This window comes from Carya illinoinensis, chromosome 12 (genome assembly GCF_018687715.1).
Source record: "Carya illinoinensis cultivar Pawnee chromosome 12, C.illinoinensisPawnee_v1, whole genome shotgun sequence".
Classification (NCBI taxonomy): Eukaryota; Viridiplantae; Streptophyta; class Magnoliopsida; order Fagales; family Juglandaceae; genus Carya; species Carya illinoinensis.
The window spans coordinates 28,034,143-28,051,953 of record NC_056763.1 but is presented as its reverse complement, the minus strand read 5'-3'; the positions used below and the strand labels follow the sequence as shown (position 1 = coordinate 28,051,953).

Here is a 17,811-nt window from a genome sequence, read left to right as displayed (position 1 = left end):
TTCTAATCCCTTCATACGGTGCTCTGCTTCAAATGGTATTGGCTACATGTGCTGTTGAGTTTCATCCAATTCATATAGCACAACCACGATGCATGATTGCCGGTACAATTAAATTCAGTGCTAAAAAAAAAAAAGTTAAAAAAAAAAAGAAGAAGAAAACTTGTAAAACATTATAATGAGGAGGGGGAAAGATATAGCTTATTCTCTTATCCCAAAACATTCTAGAACTTTCTCCCACCGTTGAGCTCTGGAACTTTCTCCATATTTCTAACTGCCTTCTTTTCCTTTCTTCTCCACGTCTCGCGAACTTTCTCCTTTTTCGTCTCTCTCTCTCTCTCTCGATTCTTGTCCCTTGAACCTTCTATATAAGCCATTCTTCGACATGCCGTGACATTCCAAAGAAAGCATCAACGTCCAAAAGTAGCCGATCCTAAGCACACGAACTTATCGTGCAGTTCCTGCCATGGCATCTACTATGGCTCTTAGAAGGGTCACCGCTCCAGCTCTCTTCTCCAAGCTCCTCAATCCATTCCGCTCCACCTCGGTTGCTCCCTCTCTTTCTCGCTCCTTCAGTTCCGAGTCCCAGCTCGCCGACTTTGACAAGCACGACCGTGCCGTCGACGTCGACCGCCGCTCCGACCGTTCCGTCTCTCGCCGTGGTTTCCCCGCCCTCTTCACTGGTAGTTGCTGTTTCATTCCTCGACTTATTATCTAGTACCGAATTTTGTGTTTATTTGCTTGGAGTTGCGTCCTAGCTATTTAATTTATGGTATCATGTCTGAACATAAAAACACGAGTCTTTGTATATAAGTTTTTTTATGTGTTTTCTTAATTGCGGAAGTGAAAGGGAAGCGTAGAAACTACCTCTACAGGTGGCAGAGCAGCAGTCATAAATTTGATGTTCACCTATACCTGTGGCGAAGCTGACAAATTTCGGGGTTTATACTAATTACTTCGTATTGTGACCATTTTTTATTTTTTAAAGTTATTGTTTTCATTTATAAATAAAAATTCAGTTCTTTGGAGTTTAGAACGAATCTCTCACACACTGGTGTATTGAATGAAATTGTAGATGTGTTCGATCCCTTCTCCCCGACAAGGAGCCTGAGCCAGGTGCTCAACCTGATGGATCAGTTTCTGGATAACCCATTTGTAGCAGCGTCCCAAGGCCTGGGAGCGGGGTCGAGGCGAGGCTTTGACGTGAAGGAGGACAACAAGGCTCTCTACCTTCGAATGGATATGCCGGGGGTTGACAAAGACAAGGTGAAGGTGAATGTGGAGCAGAATACTCTGATTATCCAAGGCGAGGGCGAGAAGGAATCAGATGACGATGAGAACGTGAGAAGGTACTCGAGCAGGCTTGATTTACCTCCGGATCTTTACAAGCTCGACGCGATCAGGGCCGAGATGAAGAATGGGGTTCTGAAGGTTGTGGTGCCAAAAGTGGAGGAGGAGGAGAGGAAGGATGTGATCCAAGTGAAAGTTGAGTGAATTCTAATGAATTGAGAAAGAAAGGAGTTTTTGGGAAATGTAGGATTTTGTAAAGATTTTGTTTAGCTCTGTTTCATGGTCTTGGCTTTTCTAATGCTGTTCAGGGTGGCGGATCAAGGGGTATAAAAAGAGGTCTGTATAAGGCAATAAATGGGACTGGTTCCTAAAGAAACTTGGTGTTTTTCATCATGTTTTGGTTTAAATTTTGGTTTTGTGTGGTTTTTGTGTTTTTTCCTCATTTTGTTGGGTGATAATGGCGAGTGAAGCAAAGATGTTTGGAAAGTTCATCACCATATAGGTTGATCAGCCGACTGAGCAGTTGACTCGACTAGATAACATGGAGAACTTCGATGAAACTACATTATTTTTTGTTCAGGATTTACTGTAATGTCAAGAGCAACACTTTAATGTTTAAACGCATTAATCTGAAAATCCGATAAAAAGTTTTTTAGTTAGAAAATGCTTAAAAATATAGTTCTACTAATACTGCTCTTTTTCTTTTAAACGAAGGGCCCCTTTTACACTTGCGTGGGTGCCCGTACCATCCTGGTGTGCAGGCTGTCTAACATGATAACGTTTGTGCCACATTGACGTTATGGATTCTGGAACTTTTTGTTCCTGTACACTAGGAGTAGGAGCATCATGTGACAAACATAAAATGTTCAAGCACTCTTTAATCCACCGGGACCGTCGTATATAATCACACGTCCAATATTTTCATTCTCAACATATCCAATATCGAGAATGCTATATGATTTTGGATCAGATTCATATACCTCTGCATCGTTTGGATTTATGAATTCAGATTGAGATTGTGAATTCCCATATGCAATTGCAACAAGCCGACTATGAGCTGAATAGTTTGGGTCCCATTTTTTCCAGCGTGGACGAATGCCAGTACCCATGGCAGGACTTGGTTGGTCTAATGGACTGTAAACTTCTCCTCCCCAATCTGCTTGATTTCCAAACTCACTCAGTTGGCCGAATATTGTTGTTGGCCAAAACCCAATGATAACACTCCCTTCATCAAATAGTAATTTCCATACTAATTCCGTTGAACTTGGCCTCGTACTTATATAATCCTTATGATATCAAAAACAAAGGGAAATTTAGAAGAACTAAGACACATGATATACACATGACATGGTGCCTGTATGAATCTTATTTACCTTGATGAGTCGCAATTTTGTGGCATATTGCTCTCCACCTGCAATTGAAATATTATGGAGAGGCCAACCTAGTGGTATTTGAGAACTGAGTTGTATATATCCAGGACATTGTTGATTAAAACATTGGGTTTTTCCATCCATCTGTTTAGAGGATAAACTCATTGAATAAAATATTTGCTATTTGATTGAATAAATGAAAAAATATTTGGATTTATCAAGAGAGTAATCTTGTATAAATACATTAAGAAAATTAAATACAGTATAACTCACCACGACATGCGTAAATAGTCGAATTTTGTTGTCTCTGAATAGCAAGGGATTTACCTAAAGAAATTCATCTCGAAAGTTTGATATTTCATTACAATATTCAAAGCTAAGGACAAGCAATTTTAAAAAATAGTAAAATTACCGTAAATCCTGCTTTTAAACTGTCAAGGCCGTTTGAAAGTGTCATGCGAAATGAACTGTATTGAGATCCATCGATTCCTTCAGGGAGGAAGTTACTGAAGAATGCTTGAATTCCATCAATCATCCTAGTTGGATCGGGTTTTGTTCGAAGTATTGCATACTATATGAGATAATTAAACTATCAAATCAATTTCACCACTGGCACTAGATCATAAGTTCACAAATAGAAAAGTAATACTCACATGATGTCCGGGTTCTTCATCATCTATATTTGGCTGGTATATCTTTGAATTTATTTTGGAAGCTCTTGCCAAGTCATCTTCATCGACTCTCATAATTGGAACTGTTCCATAAGGACAACCTCCATTTTTCAACCCAATATTCGATGATAAACTCGTTTTGGTTTTCATTGCATCTATATATAATTTACGTTTCATCTGTAAACAAATTTTAACAAAATTAGAACAAGCACTGCACGTACAAATCTTCAATAAAATGAGTTTGGATGGCAAAATACTACTGATATTGAAAACCTGAATTGTAGTATTCTTCCAAAAAGGGTGATTAAAACCTGGTTGTTTGTAAAAATCAATACACTCATATATGTCCTCGTCCTCCTGCAACTTTCAAATCGGATAAACTTTCAATACAAAGGCAGTAAGATCTTTTCATGAAGAGGATGCAGATATGCATACAAATTCAGCACATTATGCATGCAGCTTCTATCGAGGAAGACATCCATATATGTACCCTAGCTAACTTTGAGTATAGCTAGGCATCATCATCTCTCAATCACTTATTTAGAGATGGCCATGATGTATAGCTAGAATGCAATAAACAAGTCTTAATAAATAATCTGCAAATTAAAAAGCTAGCTAGGGACCCAATAAAAGGAATAAACTTTCAGAAATCTCACATGAATGCTTTCGATTGCAGACTTCTTAAGATTTATAAGTTGTTGCTCGAATCTGGAATTTTCCTTTCTCGTCAACTCCCAATCTGTTTTAGCCTGATCAGTGTGGCTCAGCGAGAGAAAGCATACGAAAAACATCATCACGACGTCCACTACCCATGGAGCCATGTCCGATGGATACATAGATTATATGCAACATGTTAATTTCGATGGCTCAGGAAGTATTATATAGAAGGGGATAATAAATGTGGAGTTGCTGCCATAAACGTATGTAAGGAAATGCATTAAAAGCAAATCAGAATGAAATTGAAATATTGTCCAGCCTTAACCACTGTATTAACTATTCCCACTTTTATAAGTTAACAAAATACCAGCAATTTTAATGAAGATTGAGAAAAAAATAATGATTAGATAGTATGATCTGAAAAGAATAATTAATGGTAGATACAATTTTAGGCGGGTGTGTAAGTCCCGCACACATCATTTGAAAAAAAATAGGGCTCACGAATATTAAAAAAATAATTTTTATATAGATTTTATATTTAATTAGTCAATTTTTTTAAAGAGTATGACGGGCTTGCACACGTTAGGATTATAAATATTATTTTTCATTTCTTATCACTATAAATATTATATTAGCTAGTATAAGATAAGAGATTTGTGAATGGTAGTAAATTAATAATTTTTATTTTATTTTGGAAAATATTAGATTTTATACTAACATTAACAAGCATAAAAATTGTAAAAAATGTGGAATAATTAGAGTAGACTATAAATTATAATTGATTTTATTTCAAAATTAAAGCAGACATGATTACAATTAGTTTAATTACTTTTTATTCCACCTGGGCCATCATATACAATCAAATAGTCTGATCCTTTATCCTTACGTACACCAATATCTAAAATACTGTATGTTTCTGGATCAGATTCATACACCTCTGTATCGTTGGGATTCTCAAATTCAGATTGCGAATCTTCATATGCAATTGCAACAAAATGACTATGTGCTGAGCGTGCCGTGGACCATTGGTATCTTAGTGGACGGATGCCGGTACCCATAATAGGACTTGGTTGATCCAACGGACTGTAAACTTCTCCTCCCCAATCAGCGTAGTCACCAAACTCACTCAATTTGCTGAATATACTCGTTGGCCAAAAACCGAGTATGGTATTCTCTAGTTCAAATCGTAATGTCCACACAAATTCTGTTGTATTTGGCCCTCTACCTATATATTCCTTAAGCACTTGCAATTTTATGGAATATTGCTCTCCGTCGACAATTGAAATGGTATCGACTGGCCAACCTAGAGGTATCTGTGGATCGAGGTGTATATATCCCGGACATAGGTTGTTAAAACATTGTGTTCTCCCGTCCATCTGTTAAGAGTATAGAGTTATGATCAAAGTAATATATATATGTATAAAACAAATTTTAATTAAACAAAATCTAGTATAAGTACTCACCACGACATGTGTAAATAGACGAGTTTTGTCGTCTTTAAATAGCAGTGGATTTACCTGATTAAAAGAAATTCATTGTGAATGTTTAGAAATGTCTTGATATTTAATAATGTTTATAACCAAAGACAAGCAATTTCGAATTGATTGATTTACCGTAAATCCTGTTTTTATACTGTCAAGACCGTTTGAAAGCATCATGCGAAATGAACTGTGTTGCAATCCATCAACTCCTTTGGTGTTGTAGGCACTGAAGGATGCTTGAATTCCCTCAATCTTCCTAGTTAGAGCAGGTTTTGTTTGAAGTATTGCATACTGGATCGAAGAGATAAGTACTAAAATATTAATTAACTTTCATATCAGCAACACCATGATAAGTTCAAAAAGAAAGAAAAAGGTATACCGACATGATATCCTGGTTCTTCATTTATATTTGACAGATACATGATCTTTGTATTCATTTTGGCTCTTGCCAAGCCATCTTCATCAATTCTCATAATTGGAACTGTTCCGTAAGGACAACCTCCATCCTTTAGACCAATACTCGGTGGTAAATTTCCACTGGTTCTCATTGCTTCCATAAATAATTTATGTTTCATCTGTAAATTAAGAACTTTTAATATGTTAGAAATCTTTGATAGTATGAGTTTTAGTGGTAAAATCAATATTGAAAACCTGAAATGTGGCATTCTTCCAAAAAGGGTGAGTAAATCCTGGTTGTTTATAGAAGTCAATACAATCGTATATGCCTCCATCCGTCTGCATATACAAAATGGGATCAATTTTCAATGTAAATTAAGGCAATATGAACACACCATTTATAATGGGACTCGTTATAACTTTAAAAAAAAATTAAAACATCCATCTTTTTTAAGCATAACTGATGAGGAAAGCTTTCACATCAACTGTGTGTAAAAAATAAAGTTTACATATTCTCAAGAAAAAAAAGGCCCCATAAAAGGAATAGAATTTAGAAATCTCACTTGAATGCTTTTGATTGCGGACTTCTTAAGATTTATAAGTTGTTGCTCAAATTGGAATTCTTCCTTTCTCGACAACTCCCAAGTTGATTCAGCCTCATGAGTATGGCTCACCAAAAGAAAGCTTAACAAAAAAACTATCGAGATATTGTCTACCCTTGAAGCCATCATTTCCAATGGATATTGGGTATGCTACATGTTAATTCAGATGGTTTGATAAGGCTTAAATAGAAGGAGATAATTAATATGGAGTAATGTTTCCATGTATTAATTTCTTTGTTTTTAAATGCTATGTACTCTTATTTGGAAAGTCCAAGATAAATAAATCATTGATGAAAAACATAGATATGACATTTACATTTATGTTTGCTCAAGTTTGAGTCATTACCATAAAAATGTTATCACAATAAGTATATTAGCCAGTATGACTTAGGGAAATCCGTCTAGATATAAGTCAATAGAAGGAATTTAAAGCTTTTCCCTTTGTTTTTTAATAGTAAGTATTAGATTTTATATAAAATTTAATCGGGATTCAACTTTTGGTGAATGGACTTCACTGATACTATGGAAGGACAATGATAAACCGCCAACTATATTACAACTTAACTATTATTGCATATTAAAATATTAATATTTATACTTCAATTTAAAATTTCTCTACTTGAACCAAGAGCCTAATGACCTGATGGCATATGACCCAGTTCTCTAGATGAAAAACTTGGTTCAAAACTCCTCAACCCTATTTTAGAAAAAAAAAAAAGTTATGTACTTGCAACAGTTTAAAATAGATAAAATAATAATTATTTTATACTTAGTTGTAAACAAATTGTAGTATAGTTGTTTTTATATCATTTTCTTTGTGGGAACCCGTATTGGTACCATCCTTGTATGGTTGCGGTCCAACTCATGTAAATTCATGACTTAACACATTTCAAAACATTCGGAATAACACAACTTTTAGCTATTTATGCATAGTCTATGATATTCATATAATGTGTAACGGTAAATGGTGTATGAAATTTCACAGGTATTTAGAAAAGAGAAATTCTTATTTTTTATAATATTTCAATAGATCTCTAATTATATCGTTAATTAATTATTTTAAAATATAAATTATGTGGTTTGAACCTTCTATTAAAGTATTATAAATATTATCAGAGTTTATTCTAACTAAAAATGCAGAATATGAGCCGCGCCACCTACTCTGACTGGCCTATATGATTTTGGATCAAACTCATACACCTCTGCATTACCTAGATTTACAAATTTTTGATTGCAAATTCAAATATGCAATTGCAACATCCGAACTAGCTACGTGATGAATAGGCCGCGGCCCAGTTGTCTCAAAGTGGACAAATGCCGGTAGCCATAGCAGGACTTGATTGATCTAATAATGGACGGTAAACTTCTTCATCCCAATCAGTTTGGTTACCAAACTCATTCAAATCATCATCCGAATGTTGTCGTGGCCAGAAACCAATAACAACAAATGTTTCTCTAAATACTGACTTCCACAATAATTCTGTTGAATTTGAACCTGTACTTATACAATCCTTGTCGTATCAAAGGCAACAAAAACCATAAAAAAAAGGTTTAGGTGCAGTTTGGATAGTGTGATATGATATTACACTCGCAATTTGGTGGCATATTGCTGTGACAACAATATATATATTTTCTGCTCTATTAATTGAAGAAATGGAAAAAGATAGATATTTGGATTTAGAGTAATATCATATGAATATTTTATTTTATTAAAAAAAAAATTAAAGCAGACATTACAATTAGTTCAATTGCTTGTTATTCCACCTGGCCCATCATATAAAATCAAATAGTCTCCAAACATTTTCTTCCTATGACCAATATTTAAAATAGTGTATGTTTTTGGATCAGATTCATACACTTTTGTATCAACGTAACTGGGTCTCTCGAATTCAGATTGAAAATCTTCATATATAATTGCAACAAAACGACTATGTGCCGAGTTGGCAGTGGACCATTGGTATCCACGTGGACGGATGCCGGTACCCATAGCAGGACTAGGTTGATCCAACGGACTGTAAACTTCTCCTCCCCAATCAGCATAGTTACCAAACTCCCTCAATTTGTTGAATATAGTTGTTGGCCAAAAACCCAGTACGATATTTTCTTCTACTCGTAATGTCCACCCCAATTCTGTTGTATTTATATATTCCTTGCGGTGGCAAAAGGAAAATTATTTAGTATATGCAAATGTGCAACTGTGGCGTAATCGTTTTGAAAAAAATGAATAAAATATGAGATTCACATGAAAAAAAATTAATTTTTTAATAGTAAATTTCACTATTTTTCAAAATGATTACGCAGTGTTTATGCACTTTACGGTTATATGTAAAATTACTAATTTTATTTACCTTACGGACTTGCAATTTTGTAGCATACTGCTGATCTCCACCGACAACTGAAACATGATTGATTGGATTACCTAGAGGTATTTGTGGATTGAGGTGTATATATCCCGGACATTGGTAATTAAAACATTGTGTTCTCCCGTCCATCTGTTAAGGGTATAGAGTCATGAAAGTAATATATATGTATAAAACAAGAAAAATATTAAACAAAATCTGGTATAAGTACTCACCACGACATGTGTAAATATACGAGTTTTGTTGTCTTTAAATAGCAATGGATTTACCTAAAAGAAATTCATTGTGAATGATTATATATAAATATCGTGATATATATTTAATAATGTTTATAACAAAAGACAAGCAATTTTGAATTAGTAGAGATTTACCGTCAATCCCGTTTTTATGCTGTCAAGATTGTTTGAAAGCATCATCCGAAATGAACTATATTGCGATCCATCGATTCCTTTGGCGTTGAAGCAACTGAAGGATGCTTGAATTCCCTCAATCTTCTTAGTTAGATCAGGCTTTGTTTGAAGTATTGCGTACTAGAAGAGATAACTAAACGATTAATTCAATTTCATATCACCAACACTATGGTATATAAGTTCACATATAAAAAAAAGTATTAATACTGACATGATGTCCTGGTTCTGTCAAATACAATTTTGAACTCATTTTGGCTCTTGTCAAGCCATCTTCATCAATTCTCATAATTGGAACTGTTCCATATGGACAACCTCCATCTTTTAGACCAAAACTCAATGGTAGACTCACATTGGTTTTCATTGCTTCCATAAATAATTTACGTTTCGTCTGTAAAGAACTTCAACAAGTTAGAACAGGGACCATATAAATCTTTTATGGTATGATGTTTAATGGTAAAACACTAGCAATATTGAAAACCTGAAATGGGGTATTCTTCCAAAAAGGGTGACTGAATCCTGGCTGTTTGTAGAAGTCAATACAATCGTATATGTCTCCATCTGTCTGCAAATATAAAATGGGATCAATTTTCAATGCAAAGGCAGTATGTCCTATATGTCTCCAATGAAAGAAATAGAATTTAGAAATCTCACTTGAATGCTTTTGATTGCAGACTTCTTAAGGTTTAGAAGTTGCTGCTCAAATTGGAATTCTTGCTTTCTCGATAACTCCCAAGTTGAGTCTCCCTCAGCGTGGCTCAGCAATAGAAAGCACAAGAAGAAAACTATCAAGATATTGTACTCTACCCTTGAATCCATCTCCAATGGGTATATGGATGTATGCTAATTAGATGGTTTTAGAAGGCTTATATATATATATATAGATGGGGACAATGAATGTGGAGTTATTGCCATGTATCTCTAAAAGGAATTCATTAATAAGGATAACAACAAGTACAGATTATATATATTGAATGCTATGTTCTCTAATTTGGAAAGCCCAAGAGAGATAAATATTTATTGATGACAGATATAGATTGTGACATTTATATATATATATATTGATGACATTTATATATCCCACACGCCATGCCTCTACTCATCATCAAACTGAAAATTAATTAGAATATGCCTATAAACTCACTAGAATAATGTAATTTTAAAAATCATAAATTATTTTATAGAGGGTATATATGCAACATAACCTTCAAAACAGATCAATTTATTGCCAGGATATAAAATAATATATATATATATATATATGTATATATAACCTAATCTAGATAATAATGTTCTATTTTCATAAAAATTATGTAGATGAGGCTAGTCTACGTATACTACCTTGCGACCACATATCTATCATATATGAACGGTGTCTTAGGAATTGGGGAGCTACCCGTAAAAAATATATATATGTCCAGATCGTCGTGTTGTACCCCATTAATTAAACGATCATCCAAATTAAGCTATAAATATATATTTTATTATATTTTATATCCAATTTGACAATAAATTAGTAAGATAATTTATGGTATTAGAATTACATTATTCTTGTAATTTTTTATGCATATTCTAATCAAATATCAGTTTGATGATGATTAGATAATTTATCGTTTGCTACCCTAGTTGAAGTCGAGTTCACCACATGCAACGCATGGCTTCTTTTGGCCGTGCAAGCATTGCCGCTCACGACAACGCATGAAGCCTTTGTATCTTGCCTCAGATCAAACCACCAAGACCTGCCGTCCAAGTCATAAGATCCGAAAGTCACGCCACCGTTGAGTTAAGTTAGCTTCCACCTTTTGAAAACCCATCTTCAAGCCCTTCTCTTCCTCTCAATCTCGTTCTCAACCCTAGATCTCTCATTCCCTCTCTATGTTTTCCATCCTGTGTAGTTTAGGAGATTTTTGCCTAGGGTTCCACCGCACGCCGTCGTGATCCATCTCCCTCTGGAGCTCACTAGAGGTCGTTTGACCACTTCAACCTAACTAACATATAATTTGTTACTTTATTTAAACACACGTATTTAAGCATTAAAATAGAAAGATAAAAATGACAAATCATATATTGATCAAGTGAATGTATAAGACTTCCGTATAGAATTTTTCATAAAACTATTTATTATTTTTACACAAGCTGTATTTAATTATGTTTTTAGAAACATATAGATAACACATGATAATTTGTGAGAGTACCCCATATTTTTAGTTAACGTTGTTGATTGATTAAAAAAATTAAGTTAGGAGCCTTGAACTAACCCGAGTATTTGACAAAAATATTCATACTTAAATAGAATCCAAGATCATTGTGATAGCTTGGGGTTCTTTGGGAAGAAAAGAGGTCCATAAGAAAAGTAATTCATCCAATAAATAATAGAAATGATTAAATTTGGACACGGAAGTTTTGCCGTACAGCACACACTTACTGAGTAGAAGAACCTCCTTTTTTTTTTTTCCTCAACAAATATGTATTGTAGGACTCTGAGGAGAGTTTTTCTTAACCCCACTCATCCATCTCGGCAAACGTTGGATTAACCGAAGAGTGTCAGCAGTGTCGTCGCTTCACTTCAAACTTCAACAGGATAAGAGGATTAGGAAAGACATTGGCGGCTGGCTCCCAATTTTAAAGCTTTGGGTTTAGTAACCATTTTTAAGCTCAATATAAAAGATTGGAGAGAAAATAACAAATGTTTGATGGACTGAAAAGACGAAAAGATCGCAGGTTTAGAACAATATAAATAGGTTATAACTTGCTCCCATTCCATCCCAAGCCACATATTAATACCCCGCAACCCATGCCACCAAAGGGCGACAAGCCTTAAAAAAGTAAATTTAGTTTCATGATCCCTTTAGAAAATGAAGTCACTAAGCTGAACACGCTTATCTTTCTGGGTATTCTTACTGATAATATATGCACTGTCTTCCACATCTGCACTCGAACAATTCATCCGGTGCCTATACAATTTCCAGAACATAAGCCAAAATTATGGGAATAAATAATAATAATAATAGCAGGTGGCCTGTGATCTTACCAAGAAAAGTGATCTTCACAGCAAATAGAACCCCAGATGATAGAAAGTCCGGCTCCTTTCCTGCATTGAACAAAACATAAATACATATCAAATCAAAAGGCGTGACCTATGGTACCTTGCAATTTCTTGTCTAAATATAGTTTGCATACCAAGTTGCCGTGTACATATCGTAGAACTTGTCGAAGGCCTTATTGAAACAGTAGTGACAAACCAAAAGATCCCTGATATCAGTCACCTTGCATGTTGATTTGCAGCATTTCACCTGATTCAATGACAAGTTAACACTAATAGCATCATAGGAGACAGGAAGGTAGCCAGTTCGAATATTTAGAACGTGAAAACAAAATAAAGAGAAAAAGACCCTCAATGCTATACTCTCTAAGGCAGCTGAGAGAGTCTATCCATGTCTCTGAGGCAGCTGACAGGGTATCCACATTGTAATTCATAAATTTGTACTAATCTGCTAACACTGTGAAGCATGGAAGAAAAGATTTGACCTCAAAGCTTCTTGGTGGAAGGCAAACAAATTGCAGAGATAGAAATAGTGAAACAAAATGAAGACAGGAAAGAACCAAGTTGTTACATTGATTCGTGATTTACTAGACACTCATATCAGACACTATTAGCATGTCAACTAACAACATAGTAAAAACTAAAAAGTAATAAATAAACTGGAACCTTCAATGTAAACCATAATCCACATTCAAAGAGACGCTTCTTTGTAACACCCCGCTCCCCATGGTTAAGAATGAAGTCATTTTAAAAATCTCAAGAGCCAGCATGCTACTACTGAACTTGACTTAAAAATATTTTTCTTTGAAGCTTCCCTAAATGTGAACTACACAGTGAGTTAAAGCACAAACTCACCAGACGCTTGAGTTTATGCGAGTAAAAATGTTGATGTGATGGGTGTGTCTTGATATGCTCATTCAAGTGGCCTGAGCTACATATCAGAAAATTAATTCTATCTCAGAGCACTGATAAGTCAAAATGAAAAAAATATATATAGAAATATAAGAACATAAAGCGGAGGATACAAGGGCATTCAACCTACCCCTTCCCCTTCCTTCCCAGCTTTTATGAGCATTTGGCAATATGCTTTCAGTAATGTGTTCTCTATGGTAACCATAACAAAATTCAACCTTGCATTTAATATATGTCCCTTTATTCTCCACCTAATTTTATGATGCAGACAAACAAACAATGGAAAGGAAACCACCCTCCTCTTCCTTGATATAAGGCAATCAAACAACCCTCCCCAAACCATTAACTGTTGAGGCAAATAGCATTTCAATATAAGTTCTTCAATCTTATTCAGCAAGTGCAAAACCATACCACTCAAATCCTTGCTCAAACTACAAAAGATCCAAGACAACCATGTCACATTATCAATATGAGGAGAGAGAAATGGGGGGGGGGGGGTGTTTGACAGATTAGCTGCACAAGAGCACCTCCAGCTATCCATGGAAAGTCGATTGACACCACCTTGTAGAAAACCTTAAAAATTTAGCCCAGGGTTTGGTTGTAAATGAATTTTCCTATGAAAATAGACTATTTTAACAATTACCAGAAAGCAGCTTCCTAAACTGATCAGCCCTAGGTCCAGTAAAGGCAAAACAAAAAACAAGATGACTAAGCACAAATGTCCTAGCATAGGACCATGAATATGAAAAAATTGATTGAATAACAGCAGAACCTGATAGTATTAGTTTAATAGCAGCTGAACAAAAGAGTACAAACTCCAATGCTTACTTGTCACAGAGGACAGTGCTACATTCAAGGCAGGTAGCCAAACTTAATGAGCTGCGGCATGCATTGCAATTTGCAGTTGACGAGTTTTTTCCTATCTGGTGGCATCTGCAATACAAAAACATCCGAAAAAGGATACTGAGTCTACTCTGCATTACATATCTTCATGTCATGTGATATCCAAAATAAACCAGAAATATACAAGTTCTTTTAGTTTATATGCCACGTGGGACCATGAAACAAAACTAGCATGTCTCATAGCTCAACTCAATTCACTAACATTAATTGAAACTAATTGGGATTGATGACATGGATCCTTGTTATGGCACTCAGCTCTGTCTAGGGTCATGTCCCCATTTACTCTCTCACAACCACGTCTATCATTATAACTTCTACCCAAGTCACCTTTTGCATCTTCCTCATCAGATCAACACAACCCTAGTCTAAATGACTGGATTTCAAAACAAGGCAAACTAACACTTGAATATTTATTTCTTCTTTCTTCATTGAGACTAATTCATCACCAAAAATATGTTATGCAATAGCAGATATTCAAGAATATCAAACTCAAAATACAATTTGGCTCAACTAAATGAACAACCGACAGCAATGGAAAGAAGTGAACTAAAGCTATAGCCAACAACTAAATGACTCAAGAATAACAATGGAGAGATTTTAACACAGGAGGAAGGAAAATTCTTTTCGAACCTTCTGTACAGTCCAAGAAGATCACCAGTTATTGAACTTGACTTGCTTTGCCCCGCTGTCACCTAAACATAAACGGTGATTTTAAAGTCAAAATAATTTCTTTCTCATGATATTAGTAAATTATGGCTTCGAAAAAGTGTAGGCCTTTTATAAAAGTAGGTAAATAATGATACTAAACTTGGTTAAAGATTACCAGACAATCCTCAGCAAGGTGTCCAGGCCTCTGACATTTCCAACTACAATAACAAACGCACAATCATAAAGGTACATAGGCCGAATCTGAATATACTGAAACTATGTATCTCAAGTTACTCAAGCATGTATCTATAATTCCTCCCTGTTCAGTATCTTATTTAGAGAATTAGAGCGACTGCATCGTTCTGAGTTGTAGAGTAAATAGCATAAATGAGTTACTAATGCTTGCAAAATATATGGATTCATCAATAATGCCATTATTAGGCTTCAGAAACCCATTATTTATATATGATTCATGGCCAAAATAATTGGCCAAAAAAGAACTTACCATTTGAAAGTACAAAGACTAGATATTCTTTTGGACCAGCGATGGCGGTTATAATCCCAAGTGTCCTTCCCAAAGTCAGGCAACAGCAAGGTGCCGTTACGTCCAGATGAGGAGACATCTGGATTTTGGTCACTTGAGGGTCCCTGAAAATTTTTAGAGAAGGAAGGATTCAAATTTAGGAAGCCATATTTTCTTTCAAATGGCAGCAATTTGTATACAGAGAAACACCTTATCAAGTCTAAGAATTTGCAAGAGGTCTGCTTTGCACTCCAAGCTGCAGATATCATCATTGGTCTGTCAGAACAGAAACACATTATTCACAAGGTGACTACAGGAGGAGAAACCAGAGAGGAGGTGATCAGAAGTTTCAAATGAAGGGCATATCTTACCTCATTGCATATATATTCTCCATATCTGCCACATACTACACAAACTGGCTCTCCTGGATCAGGAAAACGTTGCTCATTTCTGCTCTTAATATGATCATGATCAAACTCCTTCATGGGACCTAAGAGAAGTATATAAAGAAGCCAGTGTAAACAAAGACACATTGGTGACTTCCTGGCTGATTAACCCAGCTAGAAATTGAGAGCTAACAGAAAGAAGCTTACAAACATACCTGGATTTGAAGGATCTTGCATTCCTTCATGTCCTGAAGAACTACTTTCATCACCTGGATTTCATCAATGTTTTGCAGTTCAACAAAAGTCTTAATACACTCTACATATCAATTTTAACATGAGTCTAAATACCAGTGATGATGAAAACATCCACTAAGGGGGGGATGGCAGGTGAAATTCTTAATCGTTCAGGAATAAACCAATTGAAGTAGTGATCGTGACTTTCGTTAATGATGTCTAACAAGAAAGAATTCACATAGAAAAGTGCCACGTGATAACTAGATCCTTACCATTCCTAATAAGGTTTCTTGCATCATCATCTCTGTTAAAATTTCTTTCAAAAGGCAATAACAAAATGTAGTTAAATCTCATGTGAAAAAATGGGGAAAAAAATTATAGGTAAAATAAAGGGAAAATTTTATGACTAAAAATCAGAATATATAGATCATATGGTTCACCAGCAGCAACCTTACATCTAAAACCTTACTAAATTAACACAAACAAGGTGCATAATTTTAATTTATGTCTTATAACAGCACAAAATTCATTTCCTTATTTATATAACTACCAATCCAATAGGAAGTGGATCCCAATCGTGAATCAGCTCGAACCTGGATGAATATCAAAAAGACAAAATAAATGACGAGTGATGAAAAGCTTACTTTCATATCCCACTAAATTTGAACCGGAAGTAGAAGTTCCCTGCCAAGAAAGAGTAACCAAAAACTCAGAACAATGACAAATCAAATTAAAATAAATATAACAGCAAAAGACCTACCAAAACATCTGCAGCCAATTCCTCGCGAACTTGGGTCAAACTAATTTCTTTCCTGCTTATACAAGAAGTGAGTTGAATTAATATATTAGTATGAAAAAACCAAAAAAATTACAACACGTTTAGATTATGCGGCAGTTTGAATTAAAGTTCAAAATATAATTAGAAGCAATTATGATTGAATTTGCCTTCTTTTTGCGATGTAGTCTTCATGAGACATGGGTTCATCTTTCTCCTCGATTACACGGGTTGGATTATGCGACAGTTTCAGTTCACGGTTTCGTTTCCGTGACGCCCTTATGTTATCACTGAGTGGTTGTTCTTCGGCAAGAGGAGCATTTCCAGTGGCAATATTGTAAGCTGGAAATTGAACACGTCTGAATTAACGAAGGATAAAATGACAAACATATGATAACATGTGCTAAGTCGGGAATTTCATATTCTATAAAATTCAAGCAAATTTCCAATTGCCAATTGGGCTATTGGGAAATCTAGTTTTCTTATTGCTACTCATCAGTTTCTTTTGTCGTGAACCAAATAGAAGGTAAGAGAGGAAGATTGAAGTGATACCTCTAAGGTTTTGAAGGACGGAGGATAGACTAAAGTCTCTCTTGTAGGCTATGGAAGGGTTCTTGTAAAGATTCGTCCTCGTTCCCATTGTCTCTCTCTCTCTCTCTCTCTCTCTCTCTCTCTCTCTCTCTGTGTGCATGCGCTGTGTCAGAAATTCTGAAGAGAGGCGGAGGTCGATTTTGGTATAGCAGGAGCCAAAAAGGTACATCGTCGTAGAACCGGCGTCGTTTCGTCTTCCCAAATTCCTCAAAGGCTCAAAGCCGTTCCTTGTTTACCTATTTTATGTCCAGTTATTTTTATTTATTATTTTATACACTCTAGTGATATAATTAATTAAGTATTTAAAAAAATTAATCTAATTAATTATATCAGTAAAGTACATAAAAAATACGTAAAAGTAATTATATGTAACATTACTCTTTTGTAAAAGATAAATATAATTATAGAGTGTAAAAATATTTTATATTTTTTTTAAAAATAGAATTTATTATTAAGGAATTAATCTATTTTTATATAAATTACGTATTTATTTTTAAAAAAACTGTTGTACAATACTTGTTAACTTTATATTACAAATATCATTTCTCTTCCTAAATAGTGTAAG

General features: G+C 35.0%; 5 protein-coding genes across 6 annotated transcripts; 1 reads left to right on the top strand and 4 right to left on the bottom strand.

The window, feature by feature from the left end:
* Positions 1-233: 233 nt before the first annotated feature.
* On the top strand, positions 234-1,694 carry LOC122289134 (small heat shock protein, chloroplastic-like). The gene is made up of 2 exons (XM_043096084.1): positions 234-680; positions 1,073-1,694. The coding sequence occupies exons 1-2, from the start codon at positions 464-466 to the stop codon at positions 1,489-1,491; spliced, it is 636 nt and encodes a 211-aa protein (XP_042952018.1). The 5' UTR covers positions 234-463; the 3' UTR covers positions 1,492-1,694.
* A 136-nt stretch (positions 1,695-1,830) lies between these two features.
* On the bottom strand, positions 1,831-4,166 carry LOC122289132. Its single transcript, XM_043096082.1, has 7 exons — positions 3,985-4,166; positions 3,602-3,685; positions 3,311-3,505; positions 3,070-3,228; positions 2,931-2,984; positions 2,661-2,801; positions 1,831-2,573 (listed from the first exon to the last, which is right to left on the bottom strand). Exons 1-7 carry the CDS (start codon positions 4,162-4,164, stop codon positions 2,154-2,156), a joined length of 1,233 nt encoding a protein of 410 aa, XP_042952016.1. The 5' UTR covers positions 4,165-4,166; the 3' UTR covers positions 1,831-2,153.
* A 594-nt stretch (positions 4,167-4,760) lies between these two features.
* LOC122288899 lies at positions 4,761-6,604 on the bottom strand. The gene is made up of 6 exons (XM_043095718.1): positions 6,426-6,604; positions 6,118-6,201; positions 5,850-6,041; positions 5,599-5,757; positions 5,449-5,502; positions 4,761-5,361 (listed from the first exon to the last, which is right to left on the bottom strand). The coding sequence occupies exons 1-6, from the start codon at positions 6,591-6,593 to the stop codon at positions 4,807-4,809; spliced, it is 1,212 nt and encodes a 403-aa protein (XP_042951652.1). The 5' UTR covers positions 6,594-6,604; the 3' UTR covers positions 4,761-4,806.
* A 1,599-nt stretch (positions 6,605-8,203) lies between these two features.
* Positions 8,204-10,109, bottom strand: LOC122290248. Its single transcript, XM_043097850.1, has 7 exons — positions 9,886-10,109; positions 9,713-9,796; positions 9,446-9,622; positions 9,196-9,354; positions 9,040-9,093; positions 8,813-8,956; positions 8,204-8,613 (listed from the first exon to the last, which is right to left on the bottom strand). Exons 1-7 carry the CDS (start codon positions 10,048-10,050, stop codon positions 8,209-8,211), a joined length of 1,188 nt encoding a protein of 395 aa, XP_042953784.1. The 5' UTR covers positions 10,051-10,109; the 3' UTR covers positions 8,204-8,208.
* Positions 10,110-11,906: 1,797 nt separating this feature from the next.
* Positions 11,907-17,377, bottom strand: LOC122290415. 2 transcript variants are annotated; one of them, XM_043098078.1, is made up of 15 exons: positions 17,208-17,377; positions 16,826-16,997; positions 16,641-16,692; positions 16,525-16,564; positions 15,862-15,915; positions 15,632-15,750; positions 15,471-15,536; positions 15,243-15,385; positions 14,898-14,955; positions 14,720-14,781; positions 14,015-14,119; positions 13,130-13,205; positions 12,412-12,524; positions 12,263-12,322; positions 11,907-12,185 (listed from the first exon to the last, which is right to left on the bottom strand). In XM_043098078.1, the coding sequence occupies exons 1-15, from the start codon at positions 17,344-17,346 to the stop codon at positions 12,080-12,082; spliced, it is 1,365 nt and encodes a 454-aa protein (XP_042954012.1). In that variant the 5' UTR covers positions 17,347-17,377; the 3' UTR covers positions 11,907-12,079. The 2 variants fall into 2 exon arrangements, with proteins under 2 accessions (XP_042954012.1, XP_042954013.1); XM_043098079.1 differs by having other exon boundaries at positions 14,913-14,955.
* Positions 17,378-17,811: the final 434 nt, after the last annotated feature.

What these genes read in the sequence shown, in the direction of transcription:
- LOC122289132 (XM_043096082.1), bottom strand. Translation starts at nt 4,164, where the DNA reads ATGTATCCATCGGACATGGCTCCATGGGTAGTGGACGTCGTGATGATG. An exon ending in GGAAGAATACTACAATTCAG is followed by an intron (nt 3,506 to 3,601) that starts GTTTTCAATATC and finishes ATTTGTTTACAG; the next exon opens with ATGAAACGTAAATTATATAT. An exon ending in GTTTAAAAGCAGGATTTACG is followed by an intron (nt 2,985 to 3,069) that starts GTAATTTTACTA and finishes GAATTTCTTTAG; the next exon opens with GTAAATCCCTTGCTATTCAG.
- LOC122290248 (XM_043097850.1), bottom strand. Translation starts at nt 10,050, where the DNA reads ATGGATTCAAGGGTAGAGTACAATATCTTGATAGTTTTCTTCTTGTGC. An exon ending in GGAAGAATACCCCATTTCAG is followed by an intron (nt 9,623 to 9,712) that starts GTTTTCAATATT and finishes AGTTCTTTACAG; the next exon opens with ACGAAACGTAAATTATTTAT. An exon ending in GTATATTTACACATGTCGTG is followed by an intron (nt 8,957 to 9,039) that starts GTGAGTACTTAT and finishes TACCCTTAACAG; the next exon opens with ATGGACGGGAGAACACAATG.
- LOC122289134 (XM_043096084.1), top strand. Translation starts at nt 464, where the DNA reads ATGGCATCTACTATGGCTCTTAGAAGGGTCACCGCTCCAGCTCTCTTC. An exon ending in TTTCCCCGCCCTCTTCACTG is followed by an intron (nt 681 to 1,072) that starts GTAGTTGCTGTT and finishes ATGAAATTGTAG; the next exon opens with ATGTGTTCGATCCCTTCTCC.
- LOC122288899 (XM_043095718.1), bottom strand. Translation starts at nt 6,593, where the DNA reads ATGATGGCTTCAAGGGTAGACAATATCTCGATAGTTTTTTTGTTAAGC. An exon ending in GGAAGAATGCCACATTTCAG is followed by an intron (nt 6,042 to 6,117) that starts GTTTTCAATATT and finishes CTTAATTTACAG; the next exon opens with ATGAAACATAAATTATTTAT. An exon ending in GTCTATTTACACATGTCGTG is followed by an intron (nt 5,362 to 5,448) that starts GTGAGTACTTAT and finishes TACTCTTAACAG; the next exon opens with ATGGACGGGAGAACACAATG.
- LOC122290415 (XM_043098078.1), bottom strand. Translation starts at nt 17,346, where the DNA reads ATGCACACAGAGAGAGAGAGAGAGAGAGAGAGAGAGAGAGAGAGAGAG. An exon ending in GACTACATCGCAAAAAGAAG is followed by an intron (nt 16,693 to 16,825) that starts GCAAATTCAATC and finishes TTGTATAAGCAG; the next exon opens with GAAAGAAATTAGTTTGACCC. An exon ending in CTTCTTGGACTGTACAGAAG is followed by an intron (nt 14,120 to 14,719) that starts GTTCGAAAAGAA and finishes TTTGTATTGCAG; the next exon opens with ATGCCACCAGATAGGAAAAA.